Source organism: Sorex fumeus, unplaced genomic scaffold (assembly GCF_029834395.1).
Source record: "Sorex fumeus unplaced genomic scaffold, SorFum_2.1 ptg000039l, whole genome shotgun sequence".
Classification (NCBI taxonomy): Eukaryota; Metazoa; Chordata; class Mammalia; order Eulipotyphla; family Soricidae; genus Sorex; species Sorex fumeus.
In genome coordinates, this window is record NW_026606096.1 from 2,215,174 (window position 1) to 2,230,875 (window position 15,702).

Sequence of the window (15,702 nt, forward strand, 5' to 3'; positions counted from 1 at the left end):
TGGCCCTGCGTGGGACAGGAAAGCAAGTCCCTTCCTCACTCCAGTGTCCCTAGCTGCTGGGAAACGAGAGGCACACTTATGCCTTTGATCTTGGGATTTAGACAAGTTTTACCTTTGCTGTTTTACCTCAAGGTTTTCACATGCTGATTTTCCACGTGAGGAAGGTTCTTTTTTTTGGAGGGGGGGTCACACACGGCAATGCTCAAGGGTTACTCCTAGCTCTTCACTCAGGAATTACTCCTGGCGGTGCTTGGGGGACCGTGTGGGATGCCGGGGATTGAACCCAGGTCGGCCGTGTGCAAGGCCTACCACCCTACCATTGTGCTATCGCTCAAGCCTGGCAGAGGTTCTCGGGCTCTTACTTGGGTGGGGTTGGGACACAGTAACTGCACACAACAATACCGTGAATACCATTTTAACCACTAGTCTAGAGCAAATACATTAAAAAAAATTTAAAACTACACATGTTGAAAATAGATTTAGAAACCCAATGCCGAAAACGGGTGAGAGTCCAGCTTCCTGCCCACTGTGCAGGCTTCCACATGACTCACTCACCTCCTTTTCCCCCCCTGCATCTTTTTTTGAACACAAATGAAAAAAAATCAATCAACTGGCATGCTTTGCGATATTAGGTCACATGGCAAGAAGCCGTAAGGTTCTGGTGTTGGTTCTGCTACAGATGAGAGGTCACTGCAGGGCTGTCCTTTGACTGGCCACAGCTGCTCTTCCTTGTTCTCTAGCCACGACTCAGTCAGCCCTGCCCACCTCATGGGCTCACCACAGGCTGGGGCGGGCCAGTACAAGCAAAAGCTTCAGAGGCAGCCACGCCACCTCAGAACCAAAGCTGCTGTCTCTGCCCCTACACCCCACAGCAACCCTCAGCCCTTCCGGTTCCATATGAAATCTCGTGCCGGAGGCCCCAGAACCCTTGTCTGCATCTTGAGCAATCACAGAGTTCTCACATAGATCCAACATCCAGGAAATCATCAAAAACAAGAACTAGTTATTATTTTTAATTTCTTTTTCTTTTTTGGTCACACCCGGCAATGCACAGGGACTACTACTGGCTCTTCACTCAGGAATTACTCCTGGCGGTGCTCAGGGGACCATATGGGATGCTGGGAATTGAACCTGGGTCGGCCGTGTGCAAGGCAAACACCCTATCTGCTGTGCTATCGCTCCAGCCCCAAAGTAGATATTTTTTAAAGGATAGCCAAAGAGCACCACTCTTCCTCTGGGCGGGTGAACCTTCGACCTGCTTTTTCCCAAGGAAGCCAAGTTTTTGTGTTCAATGCTAGCCAATGGCCACCAGAGCCATCTGGGTGGAAATCCCGCCCTGCAGACTGTTTGCTTACGAACCAGGGAGGGGCTGAGTGGAGGTGGTGTGCAGCCTCCCACAGCAGGGTAAACAGGACCAGCCCCTGGCCCAGGTGACTGACATTCCTGGCCTCTTACCGGGACTGCCAAAGTTGCATGCCAACTCTTTCTTCCTTCTTTAGCCCACCTAAGTCAGGGCAGGAGGTGGGGGAAGGGAGCTGCTTTAGGGCCACATCAAGACGCGCCACGAGGCCCCACACCAGGACACACTCTTCACCCCTGGAGACTAGGTGCCTGGCTCCTGGGACCCCTGTGGCTCTTCCGCCCTCCCCCAAAAAAGGTGGGGAAGAGAAAAGAATCAGATTCACAGATCTCCTGTGAGTGCATCTCTCAAGCACTTCCTCCAGGCAGGAGCCAAGGCAGGCTAGACCAGGCAGCGCATGAGCCTGGCAACCCCTCCTGTGGCCTAAGAACACAAGCTCTCAGGGCCCCGGGCTCTGTCCAGTCTCTTCTCTGTGGGTGCTCCGGAGAATACAAACATCACCTCCCCAGGTCTGAGTCAAGTCTTGACCTTGGGGCAGGACTTCCCATTACCAGTGCCCAGTGATGATTTTATTCTGCTTAAGTCAGGGCTGCCGAGCACTGAGCCCCGCCTGACACAGCCTCTACCTCTTCATTCTTTCCTCCAAGCCTAAATGCTGGCTCAGCTTCCCTCCGAGCCTAAGATTCGGCCTGCGACATGTGGAGAGATGCTTGCCAAAACTCTTGAAAACACATCGAAAGTGACTAAGTGCACAACCATCTCCCCAGCCAGAGTCTTCCCGGCATCGGTGCTTGCCAGCGCTTCCGGCCCCAGCCAGGGCAGGAGCAGAGCCCTAGGGAGGAGGTTAGGGGGAGAGGCAGGCACCCCGAGAAGACGCTGCAGGAGCTCTGCCCAGGGCAGCCCTGGTGGAGGTGGGGCAATGTCCCAGCTACATGCTTCGCACACCCACAATATTCACTCCACCAAAAATCTTTAGCTTGTCTTCTGAGGAATGTGAACAGGAAGAGCCTCCAATGAGGGCAGAGATGAGTTTACAGCTTCCTTGCCAACTTTAATAATGCCCTGGCAGTTAGGAGTGGCAAGCAGTCTCTTTTTTTTGTTTTGAGGCTGGCAGGAGGGTCCTTCAGGAAAGCAATGAAGGACCGAGAACAGGATAAGCTCTCACTGTTCTGGGGCAGGGAGAGGGGGGTGTCTTTGGGGGTCCTGGTTATGGCCTGAAGGAGGAAAGTGGCAGCTTGAGACAGGACCAAGGCCCTCTAAGAGCAGGATCCCACCTGGAGAGATTCAGACCTTACCCATCCCGGCTCACAGCCAGGTAGATGACTGGCTACCAGTCAACTCCTCTCAGGAGACCCTGCAGAAGCATCCCCCAGTTCCAATTTCACAGGGCTACCCTGAGATGAAAGCAACAGTAAGCAAAGCAAACCTTTGGGCTCTTCCGAGGAAAGGACTATTGGCTGCAGGGAACACTTCTGGGTTTGTTCTCAGGGCTGGGCTGGACCTGCCATTAGGCAGGTTTGTGCCAACACAGGAGACTGGAGGCAGGAGAGATTTTGAGACTGGGCAGCTGTGCTGGGGGTGTCGTTAATCTTGTCACTCTGGGCTGAACCGCCAGGCTTAACTAGCCCCCACTGTTTCACTGGAAAACTTGGGGAGAAGAGACAGACCAAATCCTAGTGCTGAGGGAAGATTCAGTTACACCCACTAACTCCACAGGACAGCAGGCGAACATACACTCATTACCAAGTCTAATTGGTAGGCTGGCAGACAAGGGGCATTAATCATTTCTGACTGTACCTGGGAATCAAACCCCCCATACTCCATAATCGGAAATTTCCAAGCTCTGATGAATAGGGGCCTGGGGGATCTCAAGCCCTCACTAACTCTTTCACTTTCATCTTTAGAAGACAGGAAGCAGGAAGGAGAAATGGAGGGTAGAGTGGGGGGCCTCAGAATTAATTGTCTCAAAGCATTCCAGGTCCTTTCTCTGTTCCAAAATAATATCAATACACAGACATAGACACAGACACACAGACACACAGACACACACACAGACACACACACACACACTCGTTCCACTAGGACTTTTCCCAAGAATACTGCAAAACAGGCAAATACTGCAAACATGAAAGATTGGGAGGCGGCTTGATGGCAGGGTACTTGCCTTGCACAGAGCCTACCTGGGTTCTATCCTGGCACCACTTATGTTCCCCTGAACCCACCAGGAGTGATCCCTGAGCACAGAGCCAGGAGCAAGCCCTGAGGACGGCCAGGTATGGGCCAAAAATTAAAACAAAACAAAAACAATAAAGATTGCAAATTGATTGCAAATCCCTCTTCTCTAGACAGAAGAGGGATTTAAAGTGTGTATGTGTGTGTGTGTGTGTGTGTGTGTGTGTGTGTGTAGGGGGGTGATGGAGGAACTAGTGCGGGGGGGGGACAGTATTCAAATATCTTAACAACAAAGTATCCATTTCAGTCCTTCAGTTTTCTAATATCCAATGTCATATCTTACCTTGGCCTAAATCAATGAGAACACTTGAAACAACACACATCAGCACTACTAGTTTACTGAATAAATAAAATTCCTTCTAATACTTGAGCTCGCTGAGTGTCTACTACCAGAGCACTCAATGTCCCAAGGCCTCTTCTCCTAAGAACCCACAGCTGGACACTGTGAGATCCAGTAACTGTTAAAATCCAGACTCTGCAGAGAGCTGTACCAGGCCTTGTCATTAATGCAGTGACAAGACAGAGCTGTAACAGACACACACAACACATGGAATAGGGGCCTTGCAAGATAGCAGCTTTACTCACCGAGAGTCCCCAGCACCCTCGTGAAGTTGCCATGCTCAGTGCTACATCTGCACACATAATTAAAGGGCAACACAAAGAGGGGATTAAGGGAAAAGGCCCCGAGTTTCCTCCCAAACCTTACAGTTCCAACCCCTCACCACTCCTGAGCTCTGAGCACTGTGTGGGGCTCACTAGAATCATGCAAGGTATGTCAAGCTTCCTCTTTGAATTGAACTTGGTTTCCTCTCCAGAAAGGCTCACAAACTCACCAAAACAGGATGAAAATGTTTCAAAAAGGTTCCTAGAGAAGGAAGGGTCTGAGTGGTCAGGGCCATTCTTGGAACAAAGCCAAGGGAAGCAGCTAAGTGTCTCGATCTGTTTGACTCTTCCTTCCTAGATGCAAGAAGTGAATTCTCAGCACCATCACCAGGCCTGCTGGGCATGCACAAGCCACGCCATCAATCTCACTCTCTCTTCCACCTCTCTTCTCGACCCCATTGACTTTTTAAACTAACACGTAATGACTTATTTATTTGAGTCACACCCAGTGGTGCTCAGGGGTTACTCCTGGCTCTGCACTCAGGAATTGCTCCTGGTGGTGCTCAGGAGACCATACAAGATGCTGGAGATCGAACCTGGGTCAGCTGCATGAAAGGCAAATGCCCTACCCACTGTACTATTGCTCCAGTCCCTATTTATTTATTTTTAATTTTGGGTCAGTGTTCTACACTCAGGGATCATTTCTGTCAGTGCTCTGGGACCATATAGAGCCAGCGATGGAACCTGGGTCAGGCACATAGAAGGCAAATTCTTTACCTGCTGTACTATCTTGTTGGTCCAATAATGACTTCTTTAATTCTAGAAATTCTCTCTCTCTCTCTATATATATATATATATTTTTTTTATATATATATTTTAGATTCCTTTTCAACCTGGGCTTCCTGGGCAATGAGCTAGCTATGAGACAAAAGCCTTTTTTGTGCTCTTTCTATGTGCCCACTGAGCCCTGTGAGATGGAGCCCTCAGGAGAGCCAGAACCCCTCAGGGAAGCAGGGGCTTGTCCTCCACTTCTACCACCCAAACACAGGGCTCAGCCCGTGGCACCAGCTGCATGTCGTCCTTGTCCTTTGGGGAAGGATGGCTGGATGCGGTTCAGCCCGGATCTGGGGAGGCCCTGGTAGAATATCAAACCTTAACCAAAACTGAGTTACAGACTTTGAAGACAAGTACCACTTAAGACATAGGAATTTTCACAGAAAAGGCCAACAGTGGGAAGTTTCCTTTTGAAAACTCATTTTGCTAACACGTCTTCCACCGCTGAGGTTCAGGCTCCTGCTCAGTCTGACAGATGTCACCCTCATACCCTTTACTTACTTCAAAGAACACAGAGATATAGGGAGCTGGAACAATACTACAGTGGGTAGGGCGTTTCCTTGCATGCGGCCGACCCGGGTTCAATTCCCAGCATCCCATATAGTCCCCGAGCACAGCCAGGAGTAATTCTTGGGTGCAAAGCCAGGAGTAACCCCTGTGCATCGCTGAGTGTGACCCAAAAAGCAAAGATAAATAAATAAATAAATATTTTTTTTAAAAAAGCCAGGAGTAATTCTTGAGTGCAAAGAACACAGAGATTTAATAGTACAAACAAACCAGCACCTTCATCAAGTACTACCATAGATCATCCTCCACTCCTAGAGGCAGCTACATCATGATAAATCCACCAGTGGATTTATCATGCATGGAACCCACCCAGTCTACTAAACTTCACAGCTTAGCCTACCTCGACTATCTTAAGCATATTCAGAACACCTGCATTAACCTTACATTTGTTGAACAAAATGATCTAACACGAGCCTATTTATAGGTAAAAGGTAAAGGCCCTCCCGTTGATCGTCGATTTGCTCGAGCGGGCCCAGTAACGTCTCCATTGGAGACTTTGTTGTTACTGTGTCTGGCATATCGAATACTCTCGGTAGCTTGTCGGGCTCTCCGAGAGGGACGGAGGAATCGAACTCGGGTCGGCCATGTTGGCCGCTTGTAAGGCAAACGCCCTACCCGCTGTGCTATCGCTCCAGCCCGGTTTGGGAGCCATACCCAATGGTGCTCCTGGATCAGTGCTCAAGAAATCATCAGGTCCAAGAAGCTCCTGAACTGAGCCTCCAGCATACAAAGCAGGCTCACTTCTGTGAGTTCTCTCCCCAGTCCAGTTTTATAATGCAATTTGATTTTTGTTAGTTTATTGGGCCATACCCATCTGTGCTCAGGGCTTATTCCTGGCTCTATGATCACTCCAGGCAGAGTCTGGTGCACGGGGATTCAATACAAGGTGGCCATGTTGAAGACAAGTGCCCTACCCACTGTACTATCACTCCAGTCCCTACGATGTAGTTTATTGAATATATCTACTGAAAGTGAAAAATGGCATTCAAAGTTTGAAGAGCAGTTCCTACTAAAAATATTTCACTTGCGCATCATCCAAGGTCAGACGTGAACCCATCATAGGGAGTGATGAATGGAGACTGTGCTCCCCATGAACACTTTGCCAGATGCAATGAGACAAAGCCTTAGCGCCAGTGTCTGAGTCCCTCTGGCATTGTTGAGGGGGCACTTCCAAGCAGCAGGTCTCCTGCTATGGGGGCCTCAGGAAGCACTTGCATTTCTAAAGGACAATTAATACCCATACATACTTCTGGGCCCTTGAGGGTACTCACTTTCCCCCTTAGCACTGCAATTAGACAGTGTGCAGTCAAGACTGGAAGTTGTTTTAAGACATCAGGAGCATAAATTAATTGTCATCACTGTTGGATGGAAGATAATGGCATTCATCCTGTAGTTTCCCTGTCATAAACACTTCACATATATGAATCTATTTCATTTTCTTTTCTTTTTTTTCTTTATGTGTCACACCCAGCTATGCACGAGGGTTACTCCTGGCTCTGCACTCAGGAATTACTCCTGGTGGTGCTTGGGGGGACCATATGGGATGCCTGGAATTGAACCCGGATTGGCTATGAGCAAGGAAAACACCCTACCCACTGTGCTATCTCTCCAGCCCCGAATGTATTTCATTTTTCACATAAAAATTATCAAGTAGGTAATGGTATTATCCTGTTTGGGGGCTGAGGAGGTGAAGCAGTGCTCAAGAGGCCCCAGGGGTCTCTCCCAGTCATTGGTCAACCAGGCCAGGTGCAATGCTTGGGCCCTGAAGTGCCAGGATCACCCTCTGCCCCTCCCCCACAATGGTGAGGGGCTGCAGGCCCACATCCAGCAGCACTGAAGTGGGGGGTGATCCAGAACTGCAACTGGGGACGCTTGGGGAACCATGTGGTGCTGGGTATGGAACCAGGGCTGGCTGCATGCAAGGGATGTGCCTTAACCCCTGTACTATCTCTCCTTCCCTCTCTCCACTCTTCAAAACAAGAAACCGAAGCAAAGCTTCAGGACTCAAACCCAGGTCTCTGATTACAGTTTATTCTCTTATTCGCCAAATATTTCTGCCTGTTGTGACTCATATTTTCTACCCTTGCTTTCCAAATGAAGCTAAAACCGACAATCTCAGGTGAAATACAACCTTTATCTGCAAGATGCTTAGTGAAGTTCAACTGTTGCATCTCCACCCAGCACCTAACTTGCTCTTCAGAATACTTTCCACCCACTCCTTCGAGCCATTGGTCCCTGATAAACAACAACAAACAGAGATGCCCTTGATTTTTTGCTCCCCTCGCTCTCTGGGGACCAGATGTCCCTGGATGACATGATACCAACTGTGCAGGGATGGTGGAAGTCCAAAAAGAGAGAAGAAACTCCACAATATACATAGAGTCGAGACCATATACCTTGGTCTTTTGGCCACAGACACTATTTGTAAAGGAGAGAAACAATTCTAACATGAAGGTAGCAGATTCACTGTGTAGCACGCACAGAAGCATGACATTATCAGCAACGCCCCAATCATAAAACTGAGTGGAACCCTAGCCCCCAAATGTCTCCCTACAAACTAAAACGCCAATGAAGTATATTTCTTGGCATTCCGTACAGTGAGGACACTGCTTCTCTGTCTGGTCATAAGATTGGTGGGCACAGTAAAGTACTGCAGGACCCCGGCGAGGGCAAAAGCCACCTTTGACAAGGTCAGGAGCACTCATGGAGCGACACCAGCGCCCACCACAGTACACACCTCTATAACATCTGCTTTGTCCTTGAAGTTAGTGCCTCAACTGCACACCCATTTTCCTCTTCCTCTTGACCGTGGCTTAACCTAAGCTCTCTTCCCTGCAACCAATCACCACACAGCCACAGCTGGGGCCACAGATGAGTGTCCCTGCACCCCAGGTGGGCTGACCTGAGAGCCACAACCCACACCGGCGCACAAGAACTTCCACGGCTGCGCACTGCCCATGCTTTGTGGTCCTCTGTCCCTGGAAACACGCGGGATGAATCAGTGGGAGAGGTCACCACTAAATGCTGGCAGCCCAAATTCGTGCCAAGTAGACTGAACATGCTCAGGAACCCACAGCCTGGGTGTCAGTGGTTTCTACCAAGCTTTGAGGAGAATCCAGCACAGGGGCCCAAGAACCTGGAAAAGCCACAAGGGCCAGGTGGCAAATCCGGTCATTTTAAAGCATGGCCATGGGTGCAGCGGCACAGGAGGAGACAAGACACAACAAACATCAGAGCCCCAAGGTCTCAGGGGCCAGGTTGAGGGCAGCAGAAGGCCCAGGGCCGGCAGGGGGCTGTTTCCACCCAAAGCCTGAGCAGGCCTCCCGCTTCAACAGGTGCCCCGTGGGAGGGCGGCCCCGTGGACCGTGACCCAGGCTCCACAGACAAAGCTCCCTCCGTGCTGATGTGCCAAGGGTCCGCCGCCCCACCCCCCGCCCAAAAAAACACACCAGACCCACGCCGCAGTCCCAAGACCACAACCGCCGGTGGGCGTGAGAACGGGCGTGACCTTGCCCGGGACTCCAGCCCGGCACGGCGCATCGCGTGCGGGTGCGGGGAGAGCCCCGCAGACAGATCCGGCAGTGGCCGTCGTCCCTCAAGGACACCGGCAGGGACTGGAGCAGTGTCCCGGGGTGGGGGTCCCCCCAAGCTCCAGGTCCAGGGCTCCCCGCCCAGCCCCGCGCCCTCGCTCCGCCTCACTCACTAGCGCAGCGCAGCGCCCGCCGCAGCACCTCTCGTCCGCACAGGTCGCACCAGCCCCGGCTGCCCCGCAGCGCCAGTTCCGCGAAGCGATGCCCCTCGCCTCGCTCCTCCGGAACGCGGGGGTCCTGCGGCTGCTCGAAGATGCTCCGCACGTCGCGGGGCCGGGGCGCCCCGGGGCGTCGCCGGAGTCTCTGCTGCAGCCCAGGCCGGAGAGGGCGAGCGGATCGCGAGGCCCGAGGAGGCTGGGGCTCCGGGTCCCCCCGGGCAGCCCTCCGGGCACCGTGTCCCTCGTGCGCCCCGGGCGCGGCGGCCGTGGGCGCGGGGACGCATCGGCGCGGGGAACGGCCGGGGGTCGCGGCGGGTTCGGGCGCGCCCAAGGTCTGCAGGTAGCGCGGCGGCTCCGGGTCCAGGAGCAGCCGGTACGGGCGCTGCCCGATGGCCGGGGACGCCATGGCCATGGCCAGCGGGGTTGCAGCTCCCTCCTCCCGAGGTGGCCTCGAGAGAAGGGCGGCCACGGCCGTGCGCGCCTTTAAAGGGACCGCAGCGCGCAGGGCGGGACGGGGGCGGGGAGACGGGTGGAGGGGACGGACCGAGGGGGCGGCCCCGCACAAGGGGGCGCCTGCGCGGGTGTGCGGAGAGGCCAGGGGAGGCTGAGTGGACCTGGCGGCCGCTGCGGGGTTTCTGGGGCTCAGCACACCGCGCAGGTCCGAGAGGCGTTTCCGTAGGGCATTGCTTTCGGCCCCGTTCCGGCTCCCGGCATCCTCCCCCCAACGTCAGGCGCCCCCCCCCCCCCCCCCAGCACACACACCCCAGTCTGCCCAGCTCTCCCCGGGGCACCTGTCCCCCTCCCAGCCCAGGGCCGCGCCCCCGCGTTGCCGCCCGCGGACACGGTCCAGGCTCCTGGCGCTCAGCCGTTGGCACGCGCCACTCAACAACTTGGGTTCAGCTCCCAGCTGCCCGCAGGCCTGAGCATCCGTCTTCCGGAGACTCGGGTTCGATGTGACCGTGCTCATCAGAGTTTGTCTCCAGCGTTTCTCTTCATACGCACTCACCTGGGAAACAGCAACCCTTGGCGCGCTGGACCTACGAGGGACGGGTCAGTGGCGGGACCCTCACCAGTCCCATCCCTTTCAGTTTAATGCGCTGCTCCCGACGTCTGGGAAGTTTGAGCAGCTTTTAAGCCGAAGGGCCAGGGTTTTCTTCGTGCACACAGTCCCGCCCGTTCTGTACCGGGTGCCAGCGCCTTTGCCCGAGGAGATGACCCTGTCTCCTGGACTGGAAACAGGGCAGATGCCTCCTGGTCTTTGAACTGTCTGTTGGGTCCCAGACCAACGGGGAGCTAGCGCCCTCTCCAGTCTCTGCCGTTTTATCAAGGGGTCACGGGTCTGTGATGGGGATCACGGGGCTGCGTTCCCCATCCTCCTGACCTAAGGAACACTTCTGGTCCTCCGCAACACTCTGGCACCTGTTTGGTGGGTTTATCAAATGTCACCTGCAACCAATTTTGAAAACAGTCTACATTCTCCTTAGATCTCGGGCTCTCCTCTTCTCTGGCCAGAGACGGGTCTCCCCCTGCTGTCGGGAAAGGGTACATTCCATTTGTCTTTTGTTTTCCCCTTAGAGGTAATTTAGGTAATTCCTAAGATCTCTGCAGCACCGGGGTCAGGGAGTTCCCCACCATCTCTGGACCTGACCACCAGTCACTGCTTGGGCAACCAGTGTTCTGTCTCAAGATGCTTTCTGAAAGGATGGGAAGTTTTTCCAGAAGCCAGCCCTGGTCTCCACAAAACAAGAGTTGGGATGGGGGAATTATGGATCACAAGTCATACCCTCCACCTAGTTCACTCCTGCCTGGGCCTCACTTTCTCCCGCTCTGTGGCTTCCAGACATTGGCAGTTAACACAATCTCCAGTTTGTTCTCAGTGACAGTATGTCTGGGGTTGGGAGTAGATTCTGCATCTTTCATAAGGCCTCTGTCCCAGTATTGCTGGGGGATGTACAGAGGGCAATGCAGAAGAGGTTGGCGGTCACTTTCTACAGGGAACACTGGCCCAAGGCCTGGCTGCAATGCTTGAGGCCATCAGGGTCACCCTGAGGTACTGTGTTTGTGAGGGGGGTGCTATGCAGTGTTGAGGATCAAACTTAGGGTCTCTCACATGTCAGAAATATGTTCGATTCCTTTAACCCATACACCCAGCCTGAATTATTGTGGGACAATACCCAGTTATACTCATAGCTTACTTCTGGCTCTGTGCTCAGGAATCATTTTCAGGGATGCAAAGTGGACCATGTGGGGTTCAAAGGATCAAACCCAAGTCAGCCACGTGCAAGACAGGTGCTTTTCCTACTGTACTATATCTCCAGCCCCTGAATTTTGCATTTTTCACCATTTCCTAAAAGATGTTGATGTCCCTGGTCCAAGGAAACCTCTTGAGAGCCACTGCTGTGGATTTAAAGCAGTGGCAAGAGCCCGGGAGATAGATGTTGTAGGGGTGAGGGTGCATGCCTTGTTGGTGCACATATGATACGCTGTGCACTTCTGTGGCAGCCCCAGAGGGCCCAGCGCTGCAAGACCTGACCATCCCACAGATGGAGGCCCTCACACTGACCCACCGGCATGGTTAACCGAGAATCTCCAGGAGAGCCCCCAGGGTTCCCTGAGCACTGCTTGGGAACCCCCCCAATAAAATAAAACTGTTATTTTCCCATGGAAAATAACACTCTGGGGGGCATCGCTCAGGAAAACCCACCGGGAGGGGCGTTATTGCAAAAGTTCAATTTGCCTTTGTGGCCTTTATCTCCTTCTCTCCCATATTTTTTTCTACAAGCATTTCCCCCAGAGCTGGTGTAGAAACCTGGGCTGCTTGTACATATTTGGTGTTTCACCCACTGTTATCCAGTCATTTCCACAGGCTGCAGACTCCTTGCATCCCCCCTGCCCAGGAACCTAGGTGGTGTCCAGGGTGTAGACCCATCTTAAGTTCTACATGACGGTTTTGTGTGGCAAGAAGGTCTAGTAAAGAGTGGAAGGGTCATTTTGAAATGTGGAATCACCATCAAGAACCACCATCTCTGTCCCTCCTGCCTCCCCTGCCTCCAAGCATGAATTTGGGCTGCCCAGACCTGGTGGTGTGGATAGGGGAATTACGGATTAGGGTCTCCTCTGGCTCTTGGAAACTGAAGACTCTGCAGTCACTGTCACTGTCACTGACGCTGTCTTCCTGTTGTTCATTGATTTGCTCGAGCAGGCACCAGTAACATCTCCATTGTGAGACTTGTTGTTACTGTTTCTGGCATATTGAATACGTCACGGGTAGCTTGCCAGGCTCTGCCATGCGGGTGGGATACTCTCGGTAGCTTGCAGGGCTCTCTGAGAGGGACGAAGGAATCGAACCCAGGTTGGCCGCGTGCAAGGCAAACACCCTACTGGCTGTGCTACCAGGCATCATCTCTTCACGGTGATGGTCTGGTTTTTGTTTTCCTGCCGCAGCTTTGATTTGGAGGCGAGGTGGAGGCCACACTGAAGCCGGGAGGAACCCATGGCTGGCCAGAGCCTCCACTTGCCTCCTGGGATGAGAGAAAAGGTGAAAATATGAAAAAGGAGATAACAGACCTTTAACTTACCAAGAAAAGTTTATTAAATGTATTTTGAGATTCATTTCCCTGCACCAAGAAATTGTTGTCAAGGGAAGGAATCCCCTCCCAGGTCCCAGCAGAAGCTCCCGTCTTGGGACTTGCTGCCCTTCTTCCCAGCACCTCATCCCTCCCACCACACCCCCATCTCTCCTTCTGCAGGGAAGAGTGTTAAATAAATGAGGCTTCTCTTTTGGAAAACAGTATGGACACTTCTCAAAAAATTAGAGCTCCCATTTGACCCAGCAATACCACTTCTGGAAATATATCCCGGAGGTGCAAAAAAATATAGCAGAGATGACATCTGCACTTGTATGTTCATTGCAGCACTGTTTACAATAGCTGAACTCTGGAAAAAAACCCGAGTGCCTGAGAACAGATGACTGGTTAAAGAAACTTTGGTACATCTACACAATGGAATACAATTGTTAGAAAAGATGAAGTCGTGAAATTTGCATAGAGGTGGATCAACATGGAAAGTATCATGTTAAGTGAAATGAGTCAGAAATAGAGGAATAGACAGAAAGATTGCACTCATTTGTGGAATATAAAGTAACAGAATGGGAGGGGGTATGGTGCTGCCAGCAGGTCAATCTGTACCTGTGAGGTGAGTGCATCAGCAGCCTGATGGCAACGTCAGACTTTCAGATACCCCCAAATTGCTGCTGTGCCTTTGGCCAGACCCCAAAAACTTGGGGCAAAGTTTACCAAGAAAGTAAATGGCCAAAAGTTAGGTATGTGGGAGACACACCCATAAACCACCTCCGGCTCAGCTATATAATTGGAGGCATGGCCTCTCTGGTTCATGATCATGCTTAATGGCCATGATTCCAGAGACTCAGAAACGAATCTCGGAACCCAAAGGCTTTTGTCAGAAATGCGCCCTGTTCCTGTAGTAGGTTACTGGCACTGGGCCACTCCAGGTGGGTATAGGTTTCGTACTTGGCCTATTCCCCCTGGCGGCCTGGTGACCACCATCCTCCATAGGCCACTTGGACAGTCACTTTTGGGCCTGCAATGACGAGACACACGGGGCTTCACCACATGGAGCCGACCCTTTCTCCCCATCCCAACGAGACCCTGAGTCGCTGCCTACAAATGGCCTCTCTGGCTCCTGATCAAGCTGATTAATAGCCATAATACCGGAGACTCAGAAACAAATCTTGAAACCCAGCGGCTTTTGGCAGAAATGCATCTGGACTGCATACAAGGTGGCTGCCGGCTCAGAGCTTATGAGCTGGCGGTGACGAGGCAACTACAGTCTCATGGGAAGGGGGGGCGGTACCGGCTTGTCCTTCATGCCCTACTGAGGTCATGAGTTGCTCCCACAAGCAGCTCTCTGGCATGGTTATGGCTCCAGAGGCAAAAGGACTTAATCCAGAACCCGGCAGCTTGTGGCAGAAAAGTGAATGAACCATGCGTTAAACTACGGCGCCATGCCTCCCCAGGAGGGAAAGGGTGTTGCTCCCTTCCGTCTTTTTCCCCCTTGGCAGCAAGGTGGCCACCGCCTCAGAGCTTATAGGAAAGCCAGGTACAAGCCGACGGTGACGGGGCAACTGCAGTCTCATGGGAAGTGGGGGGAAGTACCGGCACGTCCTTCATGCCCTACCGAGGTCACGAGTTATCCCCCACGAGCGGCTCTCCAGCAGGGCCATAACACCAGACACACAGAAACCAATCTCGTAATTATCTGGCTCTTTGCAGAAATCCAAAATCGTGGCCGCGTGACATTATATGATTCTCATAACCAGCTATAGAAAACAAAATACTTCACAATGCCTTTTCAGCAATTCTGATTGTTTGGGGGGAAACTCTAAACAATAACGGTGCATCTTTTGTCGAAATAATGAATGTAATCAATGTAGAGAAGAGTTAAGTAGAAATCATCTGCATCACAGGCATTTGGAGGGGTGGGAGGGGGGTATACCGGGGTTCTTGGTGATGAAAAATGAGTACTGGTGAAGGGAAAGGTGTTTGATCATTGTATGACTGAGACTTAAACCTGAAAGCTTAGTAACTTTTCCCACAGTGATTCAATAAATAAATATAAGAAGAAAAATAAATAAATAAAACTATGAAAAAAAAGTAAGGTGGAGTTCATGCTCAATTTAATCAGCTAATCAGTATCAGTGGCTGAATAAATAGCAGTACTCCTACAAAAAAAAAGTAACAGAATGGGAGATTTACACCCAGGAATAGTAGAGATGAGTACCAGGAGGATTGCTCCATGGCTTGGAAGCCAGCCTCACATGTTGGGGGAAAAGGCAGCTCAGATAGAGAAGGGCCCACCAAGTAAAGGGTGCTTGGAGGGCCCACTCGGGATGGTAGGTGCGAGCTGAAAGTAGACTATAGACCGAACATGATGGCCACTCAATACCCATATTGCAAACCACAACACCCAAAAGGAGAGAGAGAGAGAGTAAAAGGGAATGCCCCACCACAGAGGCAGGGTAGAGTGGTGGGGATGGGAGGGTGGTGGGAGGGATACTGGGATCATTGGTGGCGGAGAATGGGCACTGGTGGGGGGATGGGTACTCATCATTGTATGACTGAAACATAAGCAAGAAAGTTTGTAAGTCTGTAACTGCATCTCACGGTGATTCACTAATAAAAACCTTTTTAAAAATGAGGCTTCTTGTGGGGCCAGGTTCTCTCATGCTTGAGCCTGAAAACTGTGGATCTCTGGTCTGTGGGCATGTGGATAAGGTCACATGTGAGCCGAGGCACCTCAGAGGCCTCCCCCTTTTGCAGAGCTCCTGGCTCACAGCCAT

At 51.9% G+C, this 15,702-nt stretch overlaps 1 protein-coding gene across 1 annotated transcript in view; it reads right to left on the reverse strand.

Moving 5' to 3' along the window:
• Positions 1 to 9,831, reverse strand: part of RASSF5 (Ras association domain family member 5) — a 77,927-nt gene extending 68,096 nt beyond the window's left edge. The window contains exon 1 of the mRNA XM_056118953.1: positions 9,300 to 9,831. Coding sequence (XP_055974928.1) covers positions 9,300 to 9,756 — 457 coding nt within the window. The 5' untranslated portion in view covers positions 9,757 to 9,831. The remainder of the gene's footprint in view (positions 1 to 9,299) is intronic.
• Between the last annotated feature and the right edge of the window lie 5,871 nt (positions 9,832 to 15,702).